This window comes from Alosa alosa, chromosome 4, assembly GCF_017589495.1.
Source record: "Alosa alosa isolate M-15738 ecotype Scorff River chromosome 4, AALO_Geno_1.1, whole genome shotgun sequence".
In the NCBI taxonomy this organism is placed as follows: domain Eukaryota; kingdom Metazoa; phylum Chordata; class Actinopteri; order Clupeiformes; family Clupeidae; genus Alosa; species Alosa alosa.
In genome coordinates this window covers 14,160,707-14,177,876 of record NC_063192.1, presented here as the reverse complement: position 1 = coordinate 14,177,876, position 17,170 = coordinate 14,160,707, and the positions used below count along the sequence as shown (strand labels likewise).

The window sequence follows — 17,170 nt, the reverse complement described above, 5'->3', positions numbered from 1 at the left end:
CCAGGAGAGCGCGTGTGAACCATGCACTAGCAATATGCCTTTTGACTTGACAAAAATACGTGAATATTTCAACTGTTCAAATTGTCCTCCCTGGAAACATAAAAAAGACGGAGAAAACGGAGACAACCGTGAGACACATGACGGATACAACAGCGATACATTTTCAGAGGGTGAAGACCAAGAAGCTGAGGGAGAACCTGAACCCACGAAATATTTCCCTCACAACTCCACAAAGAGAAATTTGCCGCCTCTGCCACTGCCACCAACGGATGAAAATCTAGGCATCTACAAGGCGCTGTGGCCGTTCGATGCGCGGGCAAAGGAGGAATTATCTTTTCAGACAGATGACTTGTTTAGAGTTACAGAGCGGACAGGGGACTGGTGGAAAGCGGAGAAACTCGTCAATGGAGAGGTGGTGGCCAGCGGTGTTGTACCCTATAATTATCTTGTTAAAGGAGACACATTAGAATCTCAGCCGTGAGTAAATACTTTTCCAATTTCGTTTTAGTATGGTTATTTTTCACGACGTGATAGGCCAATGTCTCTACTATTAGGGGTGTTGTTTTTGTTTTTGTCAATGGTAGGCTATGTTCAAATCACTCAGAATTGTACCTACTTTACTCACTATCTACGAACGATAAATTGATTGCGCTAATCATGACCATATTTGCCATTGAGGATACCGAGGTCTTTTTTCCATGCATGCTTCGGATACATTATGAGAGAAAGAAATATGTAGTTTATTACCAAGAAAGTCCTGCTAAAGCCTCTGCAGCTGACAATGCAAATGTATTATTTGTTTATCATTATTTATAATATATGTATAATTTAGTAATATAGTTGGTAATAATTTGGAAGTCATAAGTTAAACAAATGCTCAAATAATAAAAAAGTCTGACTTCCTGAAAGACAAAGTATGTTTCCAACATCATCAATCCTAAATACCATATGCATACTGTACACCTATGCAGACTAGTGGTTATTATGGACAGAGGGACCAAAAAAACAGTTTTACTGCCTAGCCAAACAGAATAATTGAGGCTGAAGAGCCTTGGTCAAACAGGTAACCAAGAACGAAGTGGTCATTATGAATAGCGTCCAGAGACGAGATGAGAGAACCTTACAGATGGACAACTATCGTGCATAACTGTGTCAGGGACTGGTAGATGAGTCAGGAGAGAGGGAAAGATGGCTGCAGAAAGATATAGAGCAATCATGAGTGAAAACCTCCAGCTGCTCACCATGGGGTGAATGTTTACATTTCAACAAGACAATGACCTGAAGCATCTGTGGAGAGACCTGAAAATGGCTACATTGATGCAGTTCAAGTTGGTTGCGCTTGAATGATTCAGCCAAGAAAAATTTTAATAATTTCCAAAAGAAAGGAGTGTTAAGCTTACTCACAAAAGTGCTTTAGCCAAGTACTAAGTGAAGGATCTGAATACTTTAAAAATTAAGAAAGAAACCCAGAACACGTTTTGTTTTGTCATTGTGTGCGTTTTGTTATTGTAGAGTATTGTGTGCAGATTGAAAACTTACTTAATTCCATTTTAAGATGGGTGAAACATGTACAACGTAGAAAAGCTGAAAGGGTCTAAAGGGTCAAAAACTTTCAGAATTGACTATATTTTGCAATCGCTAAGGGGAAGTTAAGTCCTCAAGAATTTATTTTAACATGTGGTGTATTAACATGTGATGTATTTCCCAGGTGGTATTTTGGAAAGCTAAGTCGATTTGAGGCCCAAAACCTCCTCTTCACCTCTACAAATCCTGAAGGTGCATTCCTGGTGCGGCACAGTGAGAAGGATGAAGTGGGATATGTCTTATCTGGTACTTTGGCCTTTGCACTCCTATAAAACATAAGAGTTTACAGTAAACAGTTAATGGCTTCTCAGCAAATTTCAGGAATGAGTAACAATAGGGACACTTTGCAGATCTTATCAGACATTATCAAACTAAAATGTTAATAATGCTCTAGGTTTACAGTGAATGTACGTGGATCAGCACATTTCTTGTAAAATTATGCAATATATTTTATGTCCTTTCATTTCTTCAGTGACCCTGAATATCATGATATAAAACAATAGGCTATATTTTGGCGATCTAAAATACATGGTCACTGGTGAATAGTTTAAACAAATTCTGGGGTTTGTTATGAAACGTTATCAAACGTCCGGCGCACTGGGCGCAAGAAGTTTGGGCCTTATGTTTCTTAATCAGTCATGGGTGTGTTTTTAAACCATGAGAGTGACATCTGTCATTCCCTTTAACAGCAAGCAGTGCAACTTCAAACAGCGCATCAGTATTTTGATGGTCACTGGCGCATTTGAAGGAATCTGCTTGCAGATAGACCGTATGGAACAGGTATTCCACTAAACCATGCTTTACTAAAACTACAGTATATAGCCTACACGCATCTGCACTCATCTATGATTTGAACTCACTGGTAAAGTGAAGCTAACTTCACTGTGAAACAGTTATACACAGTTACTTTCACTATTGACTGACAATAGGTTACCATTGAAAACATAGCCTAAAAAAAAGCAACACTTACCCCAAAAATTTTCGAATGACTGAATAAAAAACTTAAGGATATTTATATTGCAGAGGAGTTGCTGCTTACATCTCGTGACAGTGCGTCTTCAGCTGCGCTCCATATGTGCCTCTCGCCTAATCACTTTTAAGCATCATTACCAATTTGCAAATGATGGTGAATAACTACTCATTGTGAGACGTATTTCGTTATATCTTTATTATAATGATGTTTCCCATTGTAATCGTGTAATTTGTAATGTTTTGCATGGTGAAAGTAATTGTGGTGAATAATTACTTAATATTAACTTAGACTGGCAAACTTCAGGAACACTCAGGAATCAGGTTTATTCTGTTACAAGTAGAGAGGGTAAAAATGGGCTATGGTCTATAGGCCATGGCCTCTGGATCAACCTCTCTCTCGTTCATTGGGGGAGGGGAGGATGTCTTTATTTAATGCCAAGAGGGCCTACATGGCCACCAAAACCAGTCTTAAAACTCCAAAATAATTCCCATCAATGGATGTGCGCTGGTGGGCGTTCCTGTGGACAAGAGAAGCAGGGTGTAGTTCACTGTTAATAATGTGCTCTTAAAATAACATATAAACAACTCGCCATGGATTTCTGACTAGGTTTCTCTTGGTCAGTGGCGTAATGCTTTTTAGGTAGTGTACGATAGCGATTTTTAGATAATGCGCTAGACCGCTCCTTAGGTTGTTAATGGCCACACCCCTTGGTTTTGCTCAATAAAAGAGACGGGCATGGCGAAAAACTTGAGTGTACGATAGGAGCTTTGCGTCGTGATGATTATTTGTTTTGCGCTGCGCTTTAGACCATCATGATAGGGCCCATTGACTCAGCTGACCTTTTGCTTTTGAATCATAGATAGGCCTCCTTTGAGTCTCACTTCTCAGTGTAGACCTGTAGATCTTGCCCATTCACACGTGTAGCAGTCATGTCTTGTTTTTTTTTGTACCCTTGCAGTGAAGGCAGATGATAAGGTGAAGCATTTCCAGATCTTCCAGGGAGAGGAGGGGTTGTTCTATGTGGTTTCGAATCTGATGTTCCCAGATGTGGAGGCCCTGGTGACGCACTACAGAAGCCACTTGCTGTCCACCGTCCAGATTACAGAGGCCTGTGCCCAGGTAAGACCGTAAGACCTGTTAGCTTACACTGCCAAGCCGGGCCTGATAAATACAGTATGTGCATGTGTGTGTGTGTGTGTGCATGTGTTTGTGTGTGTGTTGTGTGTTGTGTGTGTGTGTGTGTGTTGTGTGTGTGTGTGTATGTGTGTGTGTGTAGATGTGTTTGTGTGTGTGGTGGCATATTTTGCCTTGATTGTGACTGTGGTGTTCAATGTTACATCAACCTGCAACCTGCAGTAAGTGAGTACATACCGTAAGATGGAGGCTGCTGTAACATGGAAAGAAATGATAAGACGCACGCAACATTGGCCTTCATTTCTTTACTGATAACCATCTATCATGAAGGGAAGGATAGCAACAGAACTGGTAGATTTGACACTAACACTAGGACAACTGCTATAAACAGGACAGAAATTCCATACATTCTGGAGATGGGAAAACACCAGGTTTGCTGTAAACATCAATGAGTCATAAGCATTAGACGTGTGATTATGAAAGGCAGGTTTCATCAGAAATCTCTGTCCTCATGTCTCACATTGTTATATATTTAGTCATCACAGTATCACTCAGGAAACCAGGACACCTAATTACAGTAGGAAACTGTAAGGAATTCTGTGTGTGTGTTTGTGTGTGCAACATATGCTGTGTGTGTTGACAGAGGAAGCCAGAGCCACAGGATCTTTCCCATGCGACAGTGGAAGACTGGGAACTTCCCAAGGCTGAGTTCACTCTTGAAGAGCAGCTGGGCTCAGGTTACTTTTCAGAGGTGTACCGTGGAAAGTGGAAAGGCGTTAATGTTGCTATCAAGGTCCTGAAGAAAAATGGTATGTCATGTAATGGATATACTGTGTGTGTGTGTGTGTGTGTGTGTGTGTGTGTGTGTGTCTATCTGTCTGCCTGTCTATTTATCTGTCAAGGGTTTCTGCCTGTCTTCTGAATGTTTTACATAGTTTTACCATTACTTCATACAATAACATGCCCCTTTAAATGATTTGAATATTGCCATTCATATTGACATTGACATTGGCATTGATGGTAAGTTTTGAAGTACTGGTAACACTTTACTTGACGGGTGAGTTCATACCACATTCATAGCAGCTGTCATAAACTGCACATAAAGCATTCATGACTGTTTCATGAGACATGACTCAACATTCATACCAAACCTTTCATGAATGTGGAAAACAGAACGACAACAACTTGTCAAAATGAAAGTCCAACAATCGCAAAGCAGCATTGCCGTTTTTGTTTCAAACCTCTTACCTGATCACGTCACATCTGAGTCAATGGGCTAAATATTTCATGAATATCTTATGAAGTCTACATCAAATGTCACTTTACAAGTTGTGAAGTATTCATAATCACTCAGTTTAACACTGGGAGGTAAACTAGCCTACATTCAGCTGACCCATATTTTTGTAGCCTGGAACGGTTGGACATTCCCAGTAGCAAAAGATGAGAAATCATCTGCAAAGGTTACATCATAAAACAAATACATTTTTATGAAAAAAAAAACTTATTTGCTTGACCATGTTCTGTCTTTTGGCACTAGAGCCCATTGACTCAGATGTGACATGATCAGGTAAGAGGTTTGGAACAAAAACGGCAATGCTGCACAGTAATTTTTTCCACGTTAGTGGAAACCTGACTTTCCAGTCTCCCCTGTCTTTCAGTAGCTCCTGGATTACTAACCAACATCATTCAGTTTCCTCATGCTTGCTTGAGATACGTGGGTGGTGGAGGAAAGACTTCTTTTTCAAGCACAGATTATAGAGTTGAGAGTGGCAGGTGGGAGGGCACCAAGATATACATCTTGTCTAATCAGTATTTATGTTATATACAGAATACCACAAAAGCTCTAGTTATAGTTAACTTTAGGTATAGAGTGGTGAAGTCCCGCCCCTTCCGTTTGCCTCCATGGGACCTATCTTTCAAAAAAAATTGAACGGCAGTCTATGGCGAAAAATAAATTATTTACTGGTCCCGGTTGACTTGTGCCTTGAATTACCCATATGATGTTTGTCAATTTTAAAGACAATTTTTCATGTAAAGACATTTGCAGTTTGTTTCGTAACTATTGAATTAGAATATTAGTAATTCCAACGACTACAAACCCATCAGTCGCGCTAGTGACGTTAGCTCATTCACAGCCACACTAGATTGTACAGGCATACCAGCAACAGGTCTTAATTGGGCTTTCCTTGCCGAAGAAAATACCATGAGTCAGAGGATTAAACACAGTTAAGTTGTATTCGTCCATAGACTGTACATTACATACTGTTAAGTGGCATAGCAGGCAGCAAGATGCAACCGTTAACTAGCATAACAGCTCTTATCGTTTCATTACGCTGGTGACGCATTATCGCCTCGAGACAAGAGATGTAGTCCACTGAGTGGATTCGCACAAAACCAACATAACTTTTGAAGTCTATCGAACAACAGTACTTTCTTGACGTGAAAAATTATCTTTTAAATTCACACACATCATATGTGAAATTTGTGGGACAATTCAAACTTGACCAAAAAATAATTGTTATCTCTCCATTAACTCCCGTTCATAATTTTTTGAAAGATAGGTCCCATGGACCGGAAGAAGAAGGGCCGGGACTTCACCACTCTATAGTAATATGAGACATTGAAACAGTACTTTACAGTGTGGAATGAGGTTTTTACATGTCACGTTCAAATCAATTTGGATTTGCTGACTGTAGACTTTAATATATCCACCCACTATTTGTATCTCACATATTCTCTCAGACAGTCTTTGAATTACCCATATTCAGTGAATTCAGAATATAGAGTCACTGAGTTCACTTATGAATGATTTCAAATGTCTGTGAAACTTGCAGTGCTAACAAGAAGCCCTGAAGATGAAAATATGAATGAGTTGCCTTATATCAGATACACAGAAACTGACACCAGTACAACAGTGATACATACATTTCATATTTTACCACACTAAGAGCATAGATGAATAGAAATTCCCTGACTTGTCTTAAACGTCCCACATACTCGACGCACCGACCTGTAGCGCGACAATGTGACGTCACAGAAGCGCCGTAAGGGCTTCTACATACCTGACGCACCCAAAAAAAAAAAAAAAAAAAAAAAACATGCCTGAGTAAGAGAAGAGTAAGAGGAGAACGGGAGGAGAGGAGGAGGAGAGTAAGAGGAGAACGAGAACGGGAGGAGAGTAAGAGGAGAACGGGAGGAGAGGAGGAGGAGAGTAATAGGAGAATAAGGGCTTCTACATACCTGACGCACCCGATCGGTAGCGCGACAACGTGACGTCAAAATGACGTAAATCTTGCTGGCGCGCCAGGGTTGAAGCCAGGTAGCGCCATAGACAGTAAAAGAAATGGACGAACAGACTCCGTCGTTTTCAATGGGAGGGCACTGAGTCAAATAGAACGATTTTTCAGTTGGTCCCCCCAGTACTGCGCAGACTCACACTTAACTTCGTGACGTTAGCCATCGAACTGAATCTTGTAACTCATATGATAGATACACAGAAATTCTTCTCACACTTCCTTCGCCTTCAAAGTCATCAAAGTTAAACATTTATTTATGTATTATTATTAATATCATCCTCACCAAAAGTCAGTTAATGTTGAAGCTACCATACATGATCATCTTCAAAAACAGTCAACAAAACAAAAAGTTATAGCCTTGAAGCTAATCTTCTTTCCACTTTTCCGACCCCACGGTCAATCCATCAAAACCTCTGTAATGATTAGTGCCGTTTTTAAAAAACATAGGTTTACTTTTTTACTATTATTAGGTTGCCTCTGTGTAATGCTTTACCTTAACATACGGTCGTGTATGCTAGGTTTTGCTTATGAGTTACCGTCATAGACAGTAAGGTGGACTGAGCTTCTTATCCAGACAATACAGTTATCTCCCCCCGGCGCCGAAGAGAGATTACGCCAAAGCTAGCTTCCTCCAACCGAACAAGCTAACCATTCTTCTTCACGGGGTAACCAACGTTACGGACGAGGTAGTGGAGTCTGTTTTGCCTTTGTAGTGTTTATGTGGATTACACAGAAGCTACAATATCGGCACAGGATATATGTTATATGAAGTTAACTAAACTGTTTAAATTATTAAAATTTCCCTCGGGATGACTAAGATATCTATCTATATATCCATCTATCTATCTATCTATCTATCTACCTGTGCACACACCTTGGAAACTAGATGATAATGATGATGGTAGTTGTGAATAGTAGCAACCAAAGTCTGAAGTACCATCACAGAGGCTAGCTAGGTAGCTACTAGTGTTTCTTACTGCAGCTTCTTCTGCTGTGTAACATAGTTAGCGTTAGTCTTTTCACAACAGCGACACCTCTGTTCAGGAGAATATTGCAACTAGTGTCGCGACCACCACGCGCGAGTATAAATGGTTAAACGTCCCACATACCCACATGCGTCCCACATGCTACCATCACAACTACCATCATCATTATCATCTAGTTTCCAAGGTGTGTGCACAGGTAGATAGATAGATAGATAGATAGATGGATATATAGATAGATATCTTAGTCATCCCGAGGGAAATTTTAATAATTTAAACAGTTTAGTTAGCTGGCTAGCTAGCTAGCAGCTGGCTGAGTTTGTGTAATTCCCTGGCCTTAATAAATAGATTTCAGGCCTTAATATATCCTTTGTTTGAAAATAAATCGTTTCTATTATTCCCTCTTAATTCCATGTGTTGCAACTCTCACTGGTAACTTTGTTAACTTATCCAGCAAACTATTAAAAATTCCTCCTGTTCTCCTCCTGCCTCCTCTTACCTCCTCTTACCTCCTCTTACCTCCTGTTCTCCTCTTACTCTTTTCCTGTTCTCCTCTTACTGTCCTCCTGCTCTCCTCCTGTTCTCCTCTTACTCTCCTCCTGCTCTCCTCCTGTTCTCCTCTTACTCTCCTGTTCTCCTCCTGTTCTCCTCTTACTCTCCTCCTGTTCTCCTCTTACTCTCCTCCTGTTCTCCTCCTGTTCTCCTCTTACTCTCCTCCTGTTCTCCTCTTACTCTCCTCTTACTCTCCTGTTCTCCTCCTGTTCTCCTCTTACTCTCCTCCTGTTCTCCTCCTGCTCTCCTCTTACTCTCCTCTTACTCTCCTCCTGTTCTCCTCTTACTCTCCTCCTGCTCTCCTCCTGTTCTCCTCTTACTCTCCTCCTGTTCTCCTCCTGTTCTCCTCTTACTCTCCTCCTGTTCTCCTCTTACTCTCCTCCTGTTCTCCTCTTACTCTCCTCCTGCTCTCCTCTTACTCTCCTGTTCTCCTCTTACCTCCTCTTACCTCCTCCTGCCTCCTCTTACCTCCTCTTACCTCCTCTTACTCTCCTCTTACTCTCCTCCTGTTCTCCTCCTGTTCTCCTCTTACTCTCCTCCTGTTCTCCTCTTACTCTCCTCCTGCTCTCCTCCTGTTCTCCTCTTACTCTCCTCCTGCTCTCCTCCTGTTCTCCTCCTGTTCTCCTCTTACTCTCCTCCTGTTCTCCTCTTACTCTCCTCCTGTTCTCCTCCTGTTCTCCTCTTACTCTCCTCTTACTCTCCTGTTCTCCTCTTACTCTGCTGGTAACTTTGTTAACTTATCCAGCAAACTATTAAAAATTCCCGACTGTAACAAAACACTGCAACTCTCACTTTGCCCTCGAACTAGTCCTCTTCCTGTTTCCGCCTTGTCGCTTCGTCTGAAAAAATGAGTGGTGGCTACCTCGCTACCTGGCTTCAACAAGCCCGCCAGCAAGATTTCACGTCATTTTGGCGTCGCGTTGTCAGCGCTACCCGGTCGGTCGTCAGGTATGTAGAAGCCCTTGATCTCCTGTTCTCCTCCTGTTCTCCTCTTTCTCTTTTCCTGTTCTCCTCTTACTGTCCTCCTGCTCTCCTCCTGCTCTCCTCTTACTCTCCTCCCGTTCTCCTCTTACTCTCCCCTTCTGTTCTCCTGCTCTCCTCCTGGTCTCCTCCTGTTCTCCTCCTGTTCTCCTCTTACTCTCCTCCTGCTCTCCTCTTACTCTCCTCTTACTCTCCTCCTGTTCTCCTCCTGCTCTCCTCCTGCTCTCCTCCTGTCTTTTTTTCCTCTCTCCTCTTACTCTCCTCCTGTTCTCCTCCTGTTCTCCTCTTACTCTCCTCCTGCTCCCTCTTACTCTCCTCTTACTCTCCTCCTGTTCTCCTCCTGCTCTCCTCTTACTCTCCTCCTGCTCTCCTCCTGTTTCTCTCTCCTCTTACTCTCCTCCTGTTCTCCTCCTGTTCTCCTCTTACTCTCCTCCTGCTCCCCTCTTACTCTCCTCTTACTCTCCTCCTGTTCTCCTCCTGCTCTCCTCTTACTCTCCTCCTGCTCTCCTCCTGTTCTCCTCTTACTCTCCTCTTACTCTCCTGTTCTCCTCTTACTCTCCCCCTGTTCTCCTCTTACTCTCCTCCTGTTCTCCTCCTGTTCTCCTCCTGTTCTCCTCTTACTCTCCTCCTGTTCTCATCTTACTCTCCTCCTGTTCTCCTCCTGTTCTCCTCCTGCTCTCCTCTTACTCTCCTCCTGTTCTCCTCCTGTTCTCCTCTTACTCTCCTGCTGCTCTCCTCCTGCTCTCTTTCTGTTGTGTGTCAGATGCCCTGGATCACCGTGAGTTCCATCTGGAGACGCAGATTCTGAAGAGGTTGAGGCACAAGCACCTCATCTCACTCTTTGCCATCTGCACCGATGCCATGCCCTTCTACATCATCACCGAGCTCATGGCGAAGGGCAACCTGCTTCACTTCCTCAGAGGTTGTTGCCCCTCCCCCTTCCTTTAACCCCTCTCCTTCTGTGCCATCTTGTGTCAGTAGGACTTGGCTCTGTTTGCTATGATGCCCATTGATCCTATTTAGAGTCCAGTTGCTCAGTTTCCTGTTTTATGCATTCAGGGCAGTGAATGAGGAGTACAATAATGGATATGTGACAAAGTCTTCTTGTAACCACAGGTTACCGCAATCGTTTTGGTGCATTTCTTAGATTACTTTCCTCATGCTCTTGAAATGAAATTGTCAAAACTACTAGTTCAACCTCCACATCATCTAGTCACTTATACACATCATAAGCAATATCTCATTATTTTGCACCAACAGCAAATGCTTTGGCGCATCCATGCAATGTGTACAATTGTCTGTGTCTTTGTTGCATTATCAATAGCGTATGTCAGTGTGCATTTTTGGTTCATTGCTTGAGTCATTACATGCAATTATGTTCAACCAGTTGTCATATGTAATCTGTCAAGTATAATTTTGCCATTTCTATTCCATATATATTTTTTAAATATCCTCAAGATTCGTTAATTACTTATGTGTTTCACAATGGGTGAAGATAGAAGAATCAGTGAACAACCATTTCTTTAAGCTCAGAAGTGCATATCATGAATCTTCTTCAATTGTCAATACATATACATATGTATAGTGCTGCCAAAGGGTCGTTTCCTATATTCACATTTCTAATTTAGTGTATTTCCCCCTACTGTAAGATATTGTAGTACTGTAAAAAGGTATTAAAACAGTCTTTCATTCTGTTTGACAGTACTATAGGTCTTCCTTTCTTGGATGACATTGAATGACATCATCTGGTAACTATCTGCAATACAAACAGTATCTGACTGGATCTGCTCCTAGTTATTTTAATTAAATAATCAAGCCTTACATCCCCAACCGCCCACTGCGGTCTTCTAGTGAGCCTCTGTTGTGTCGACCAGTCATGAAAACTGGGTCTAATTCCAGAGTCTTTTCTTCAGTGGTTCCATGTTGGTGGAATGAATTGCCCAGTGCTCTCCGTTCCTGTGGTAGTTTTGGGTCGTTTAAGAGGGGTCTAAAGACATTCCTATTCATCATATACTTAGTTGTTTAAGCACTTATGTGTTATGGTTTGTATAATGTTGTTTTATTTTAATTGGGCTGTTAATTAATTTGACATTATTGTTTATTATTGATATTCTCCTTAATGTAGTCTCTGTAGCATGTCATTGTTTTTATATTATTGATTGAATGGACATAATTGTTTTATTATTGCCTTTCCCCTTTTTTCATTGCTTTTTTTATTAGGCTATTGATTGAATTGATATTATTGTTTATTATAACTATTCTCCTTATTATATTTGACCAACATTCTAATCTGTTCCCTGTTCAATTTTAAATATTATTATGTTGTTTTGTATTTATGTGTCGCTTTGGACAAAGGCGTCTGTTAAATCCATAACCATAACCATAACCATATATTGTAGAAGTATACTGAATGAATTTATATAGATATATAGATTACTATAGATAGATAAATAGATTCCCCCAAAGGGAAATTATTATCCTGGCCAATAATATTCCACATAAAGTAATGTGTAACATCGTACAGCTGAAATTGGTATGTCACACAGACAAAGATTAACATACCACATTTTCAATCATTTTAGTTCTACTATTTTACTACTGTACTACTGTAATGTTACTGAAAACATGACTAACCATTTTAACTATGTTATTCATAATCAATGGTAAAAGGATTTGTTACAGTTACATGCTTTTGCAGGTTATCCACTGTGTAGTGCAGTTTGTACTAATTGTATTGTGAAATGCACTTACTGTTGGGCAAACTTTAATGATTATTGGAGAAATGCACCAAAGTGACTGAGAACGAGTGTAAAGCCTACCCAGAAGAAAGGCCTGAATCTGGTCAAGCAAGTTTTTCTTTGAGAATTTTTTTTGTCTTTTGTCTTTGAACAACATATTATTTCTTCACCTACTTATGTATTCACATTCCTAAAATATGCACTGGTTACTTATTTTACTGGTTACAGCTTCTCTGTAAGTATTTTTTTAAATTATTATGACCGCCGCGCAGCGAAGCGGCGGTCATATAGGTTTAGTCAGATTTTTTTTTTTTTTTTTTTTTCGCATGTCCAAATTTCCGTCAAGGATTCCCGGGACACTGTAAGACTGGGGTACACGAAACTTGGTGGGCATGTAACCCCACATGGATAGCATGGAACCTCCTGTTTTCGTTTTGATCTGTATCCCCCTTCTGCACTGGACCCCCCGAAAGGAGGGTAGGGCAGACACAGTTTTCTGTGAATATCTCGAGAACCGTAGGGTTTAGGAGGACCATTTTTTTTTGTATGTTGATCTCAAAGGGCCATGTCAACCCATTCCATAACCACTCATTTTATGTATAGCGCCACCTAGTTAAACACAAAAAAGTAAAAATGAGGTGTTGTAATCGCAGGTATCTGTGACCTAACATAGTCAAAACTGCACGAAATAGGAACTGTAGGATCGTTATGACACCCTCTGAATGCACGCCAAGTTTCTTGGAATTCCGTTCATGGGGGGCCACACAATAAATTAATTTATGTTACTATACACCAACTGGCCTGTAGGTGGCCGGAGACAGTTTTCTTTGAATATCTCGAGAACCGTAGGGCCTAGGAGATCCACCTTTTTTTTGTATGTTGGTCTTAAGGGGGCATGTCAACCTATCCCATTACCACTTATTTCATGTATAGTGCCACCTAGTTAAAAATTAAAAAGCAAAACATTAGGTGTTTTCATCACAATATCTCTGGTTGACATGGTCAAAACTGCACGAAATTGAAAGTGTGGATCATTATGACACCCTCCAGTGCATGCCCAGTTTCGTGGACTTTCGTTCATGGGGGCCTTAGAATAAAATAATTTTTGTGTACATTTAGTGACCCTGCCTGTAGAAATTGAAAGTGTAGGATCATTATGACACCCTCGAATGCATGCCCAGTTTCGTGGACTTTCGTTCATGGGGGCCTTAGAATAAAATAATTTTTGTGTACATTTAGTGACCATTACACCAACAAGGATTCGGGACACTGAAAGACCAGGGTACCACGAAACTTGGTGGGCATGTAACCCCACATGGATAGCATGGAACCATAAGCTTTTCGTTTTGATCTGTAGCCCCGCTGGACTGGACCCCGAAAGGAGGGTAGGGCAGACACAGTTTTCTGTGAATATCTTGAGAACCGTGGGGCCTAGGATGACCAATTTTTTTTTTCATTATGTTTGCCTCCAGGGGTCATGTAAACCCATTCCATATGCACACATGTGCATAAACAGATACACACGCACACACAAACATTCACAGTAATCCTACGTATGACACATACTCACACAGTAGACATATATACGCATGCATGCACATGCACACACACAGGCACATAAACAGGCAAACACACAAGCACATGCACATGCACGCACACACACACACACCCACACACACATAAACATAAACATGTACATGCACACAATTCAAGAATTTCTCAAAATTATGAACAGGCAAGATGGGGGTGGGGTTGTATAAAATGTATATTACATGTGAAATCTATGAACTAATCATGTTTTGGTACTTGTTGTCTAGCAGATACCAGTGAGAATTGAGTGTGCATAATGCAATTCAGTGAGATAGTTAGAATCATATATGCCTTTCAGCGTGACTTATTTTTGTGGAAAACGTGCTGGACTGGGCGGCGGTCATATTTTGTACCGCTCTGCGGTACATCTAGTTTTGGTAACATTTGAGTAGGAGTAAGCACTCATGTATCTCTCTCTCTGCTGCAGATCCAGAGGGACAGAGTATGGACTTACTCTCCCTGACGAACATGGCCATTCAGGTGTCCGATGGCATGGCCTACCTTGAGTCAGAGAACAGCATCCACCGTGACCTGGCCGCACGAAATGTCCTGGTGGGAGAGGGAAACATCTGCAAAGTGGCAGACTTTGGCCTTGCTCGAGTCATCAAGGTCGTCCATCAGACTAACTTTCAGTAGCTCTTTTTGTTTATATATCTATATATTTTAAATGTAATGTTAAACCTGTAATTTAGTTGTATAATGTAGTTACCTGTCATCAACATTTGACCTCAGGAGCCATTTTATGTTTCGGATGACAAGAAGATCCCGTATAAGTGGTGTGCTCCGGAAGCCATTAGCCACGGAAGGTTCTCGAACAAATCAGATGTCTGGTCGTTTGGAATACTGCTCTTTGAAATCTTCAGTTATGGAGGATCACCATACCCAAGTAAATGTTTGCACCAGCATGGTAGTGTAGCTGTATGCATGTGTCTGATAGGTATTTCTACATGTGAAATTGTCAATTTGTGTACATACAACATTAGTGTTTAGAGTTATTTTTGTAAACAGACAGATAGATAGATAGATAGATAGATAGATAGATAATACCTGATACAGGACATAAGCCCAACACTTCAGCTATGTTGTTTGCGTCTTGCAGCTTATGCAACCCATGAGATATTCCAGCTCATCAGCAGCGGATATCGGCTGCCTTGCCCATCCAAATGTCCAAGGCACATTTATGATATCATGCTGATGTGCTGGAGCGATTCGCCAGAGGAACGACCCGACTTTAAGGAGCTCCGATCCCTTTTGCAGTCCTCTTGTCGCTACGATGAGTGTACCCCAGAGAGCTGTGTTGACGATCCAGAGGCACTAGGGGGCAGTGATGAGTGAGAGACAGAGCAGGATGCAACCACGTCTAGGGAGCAACCACACGGTGGCAGCCGTTGGAGAGAGACTTCACATCCATTGCACACATATGGGTTTAAGAACTGGGGTTCTGGGGTTCTGGTGGTGCCATGTGGGCTCTGTGGCAGACCAATATGCGACATGAACTAGGCAAACACCTCCGCCACATTCCTTTCAGCCTTCGCCACATTCCTTTGAAGATGTTGTGACATGTATTACTGTTTGGATCTGCGTGAGAATGCCAGTGCCTGTCTGGAACAATGTTGTTCTTAAACTCTCAAACAGGATCTAGAATGTGTGTTTTTTTCTTCTGAAAACATGAATCTGAATCTGAATTACCAGAATGTGTTAAGTAATATATTATATATAATTAATTAATTGTGATGATCATTACAATGATCGGTAACATTTTACTTGAAGGTATATACATAAGAGTGACATGACACTGTCATAACTCTAACCCTAAGCCTAAGCTTAACCCTAACCCTAACTTGTCATGACAAAAACTGAATGACACTTTGTCAAAATTCTGAATGACAAAAACCGAATGACACGTTTATGACTTGTTTATAATGTTTATGACTTGTTTATAATGTTTATGACACGTTCACGACAGTGTCATGTAATTGTTATGTAGATACATTCAAGTAAAGTGCAACCCAATGATCTTCCTTTCACTACCTTTTAATTGATAACCCTCTGAATGATACCTGCTTATACTGCAAGCATAATGTATATGTTGAACAGTAGGTACTTTTGAGCCACTGCTGTCTGAAATGGGGCCTTGATAACAAAACAAACCCATGATGATTACATCATACATATACTACAATATAATGTGACATGAATATTACTCAGTGACATATAATACATTGACAGATGAAAATGCAGAGAATTGATTTTATAGCTGTCATTATTGTCTGTGTGTGTTTTCCTCTTCATTCAGGTCTAATTTCCTGCCAGTGGCACAAATTATTATAGTGGCAGTGTCACACATTATTAACGACCTCAGAAAAGAGTTATGTAAACAAGTAAAGTACGGTACGTACTGTGTGTTTGCTGTTGTAGGGCCAAATTTGGTGGAGTGTCCCAGGTGATGTTTTTGCCAACTCCTACCTCCTGCCAACAAATAGGGGAATTCCTAGACCACCGACACTGCCATTTTCTCATCTGGGGGTCATGCTTGCGTGCTGGCAGTTTCAGATGCTTGTGGAAAACGTGAGGAAGGAACCTGATATGTTGCTATCTGGTTGAGGCTCAAGACATGTCCCAATCACTTGGATTGAATGGGTTTTTCCACTCCTCACCACAAGGTTGCAGTGGCCTGCTTTGGCAACAGGGTGTCACTAGAGAGGAGTGTTTATCCAATCCAAACAAATATCTCAAGCAAAAGCCTGGCACATTTCAATGCCCTAAGCTCATGTTCCAACTACTTAAAACCAGAGGATTCATAAGACATCAGACAGAGACAGACATAATTCAGAAAGAGATAGATAGATAGATTGTTTCAACAAGATAAAGCTTGTGTTTCCCAGTTCACTATGATAACAAGAATAAAGCATATTGCTATAATTGCAAAGCCTTATAGTACTCCTTGCCCAGTATTACCATGTTACGGCCGGCTCGTTTACTGACCGCAACATAAAGGGAGACAGACAACCAAGTTCCAATTTATAATTTTATTTATAATATCTATTAAGATTAAGCAAAAATAATATTACCAAACAGAGTGTTGGTGTGCGTGTATGTGTGAATGCAATGTCAGCATCAGTATGTAAGATAACTAAATGGTAGACAAAGGAAGATAGGAAGATTAGAGAGAGAAAGAGTAAAGTGCCAATGCAGAGAGAAAGTCTAAATGGCGCCTGCAAGAGAGAAGAAAAGTGCCTAAAGGGGAGGAGAGGAGAACTCCTTATATAACCACACCCTGATGCAGGTGTACACAATCAACCTAATTTACCTAATCAGGCCCTACCTGCCCGTGCACTG

The 17,170-nt window shown here is 41.1% G+C and overlaps 1 protein-coding gene across 1 annotated transcript; it reads left to right on the top strand.

Annotated features, from left to right (window-relative positions):
- ptk6a (PTK6 protein tyrosine kinase 6a) lies at positions 1-16,071 on the top strand. The gene is made up of 8 exons (XM_048240312.1): positions 1-477; positions 1,709-1,830; positions 3,516-3,676; positions 4,335-4,500; positions 10,267-10,425; positions 14,259-14,440; positions 14,564-14,717; positions 14,931-16,071. The coding sequence occupies exons 1-8, from the start codon at positions 35-37 to the stop codon at positions 15,164-15,166; spliced, it is 1,623 nt and encodes a 540-aa protein (XP_048096269.1). The 5' UTR covers positions 1-34; the 3' UTR covers positions 15,167-16,071.
- Positions 16,072-17,170: the final 1,099 nt, after the last annotated feature.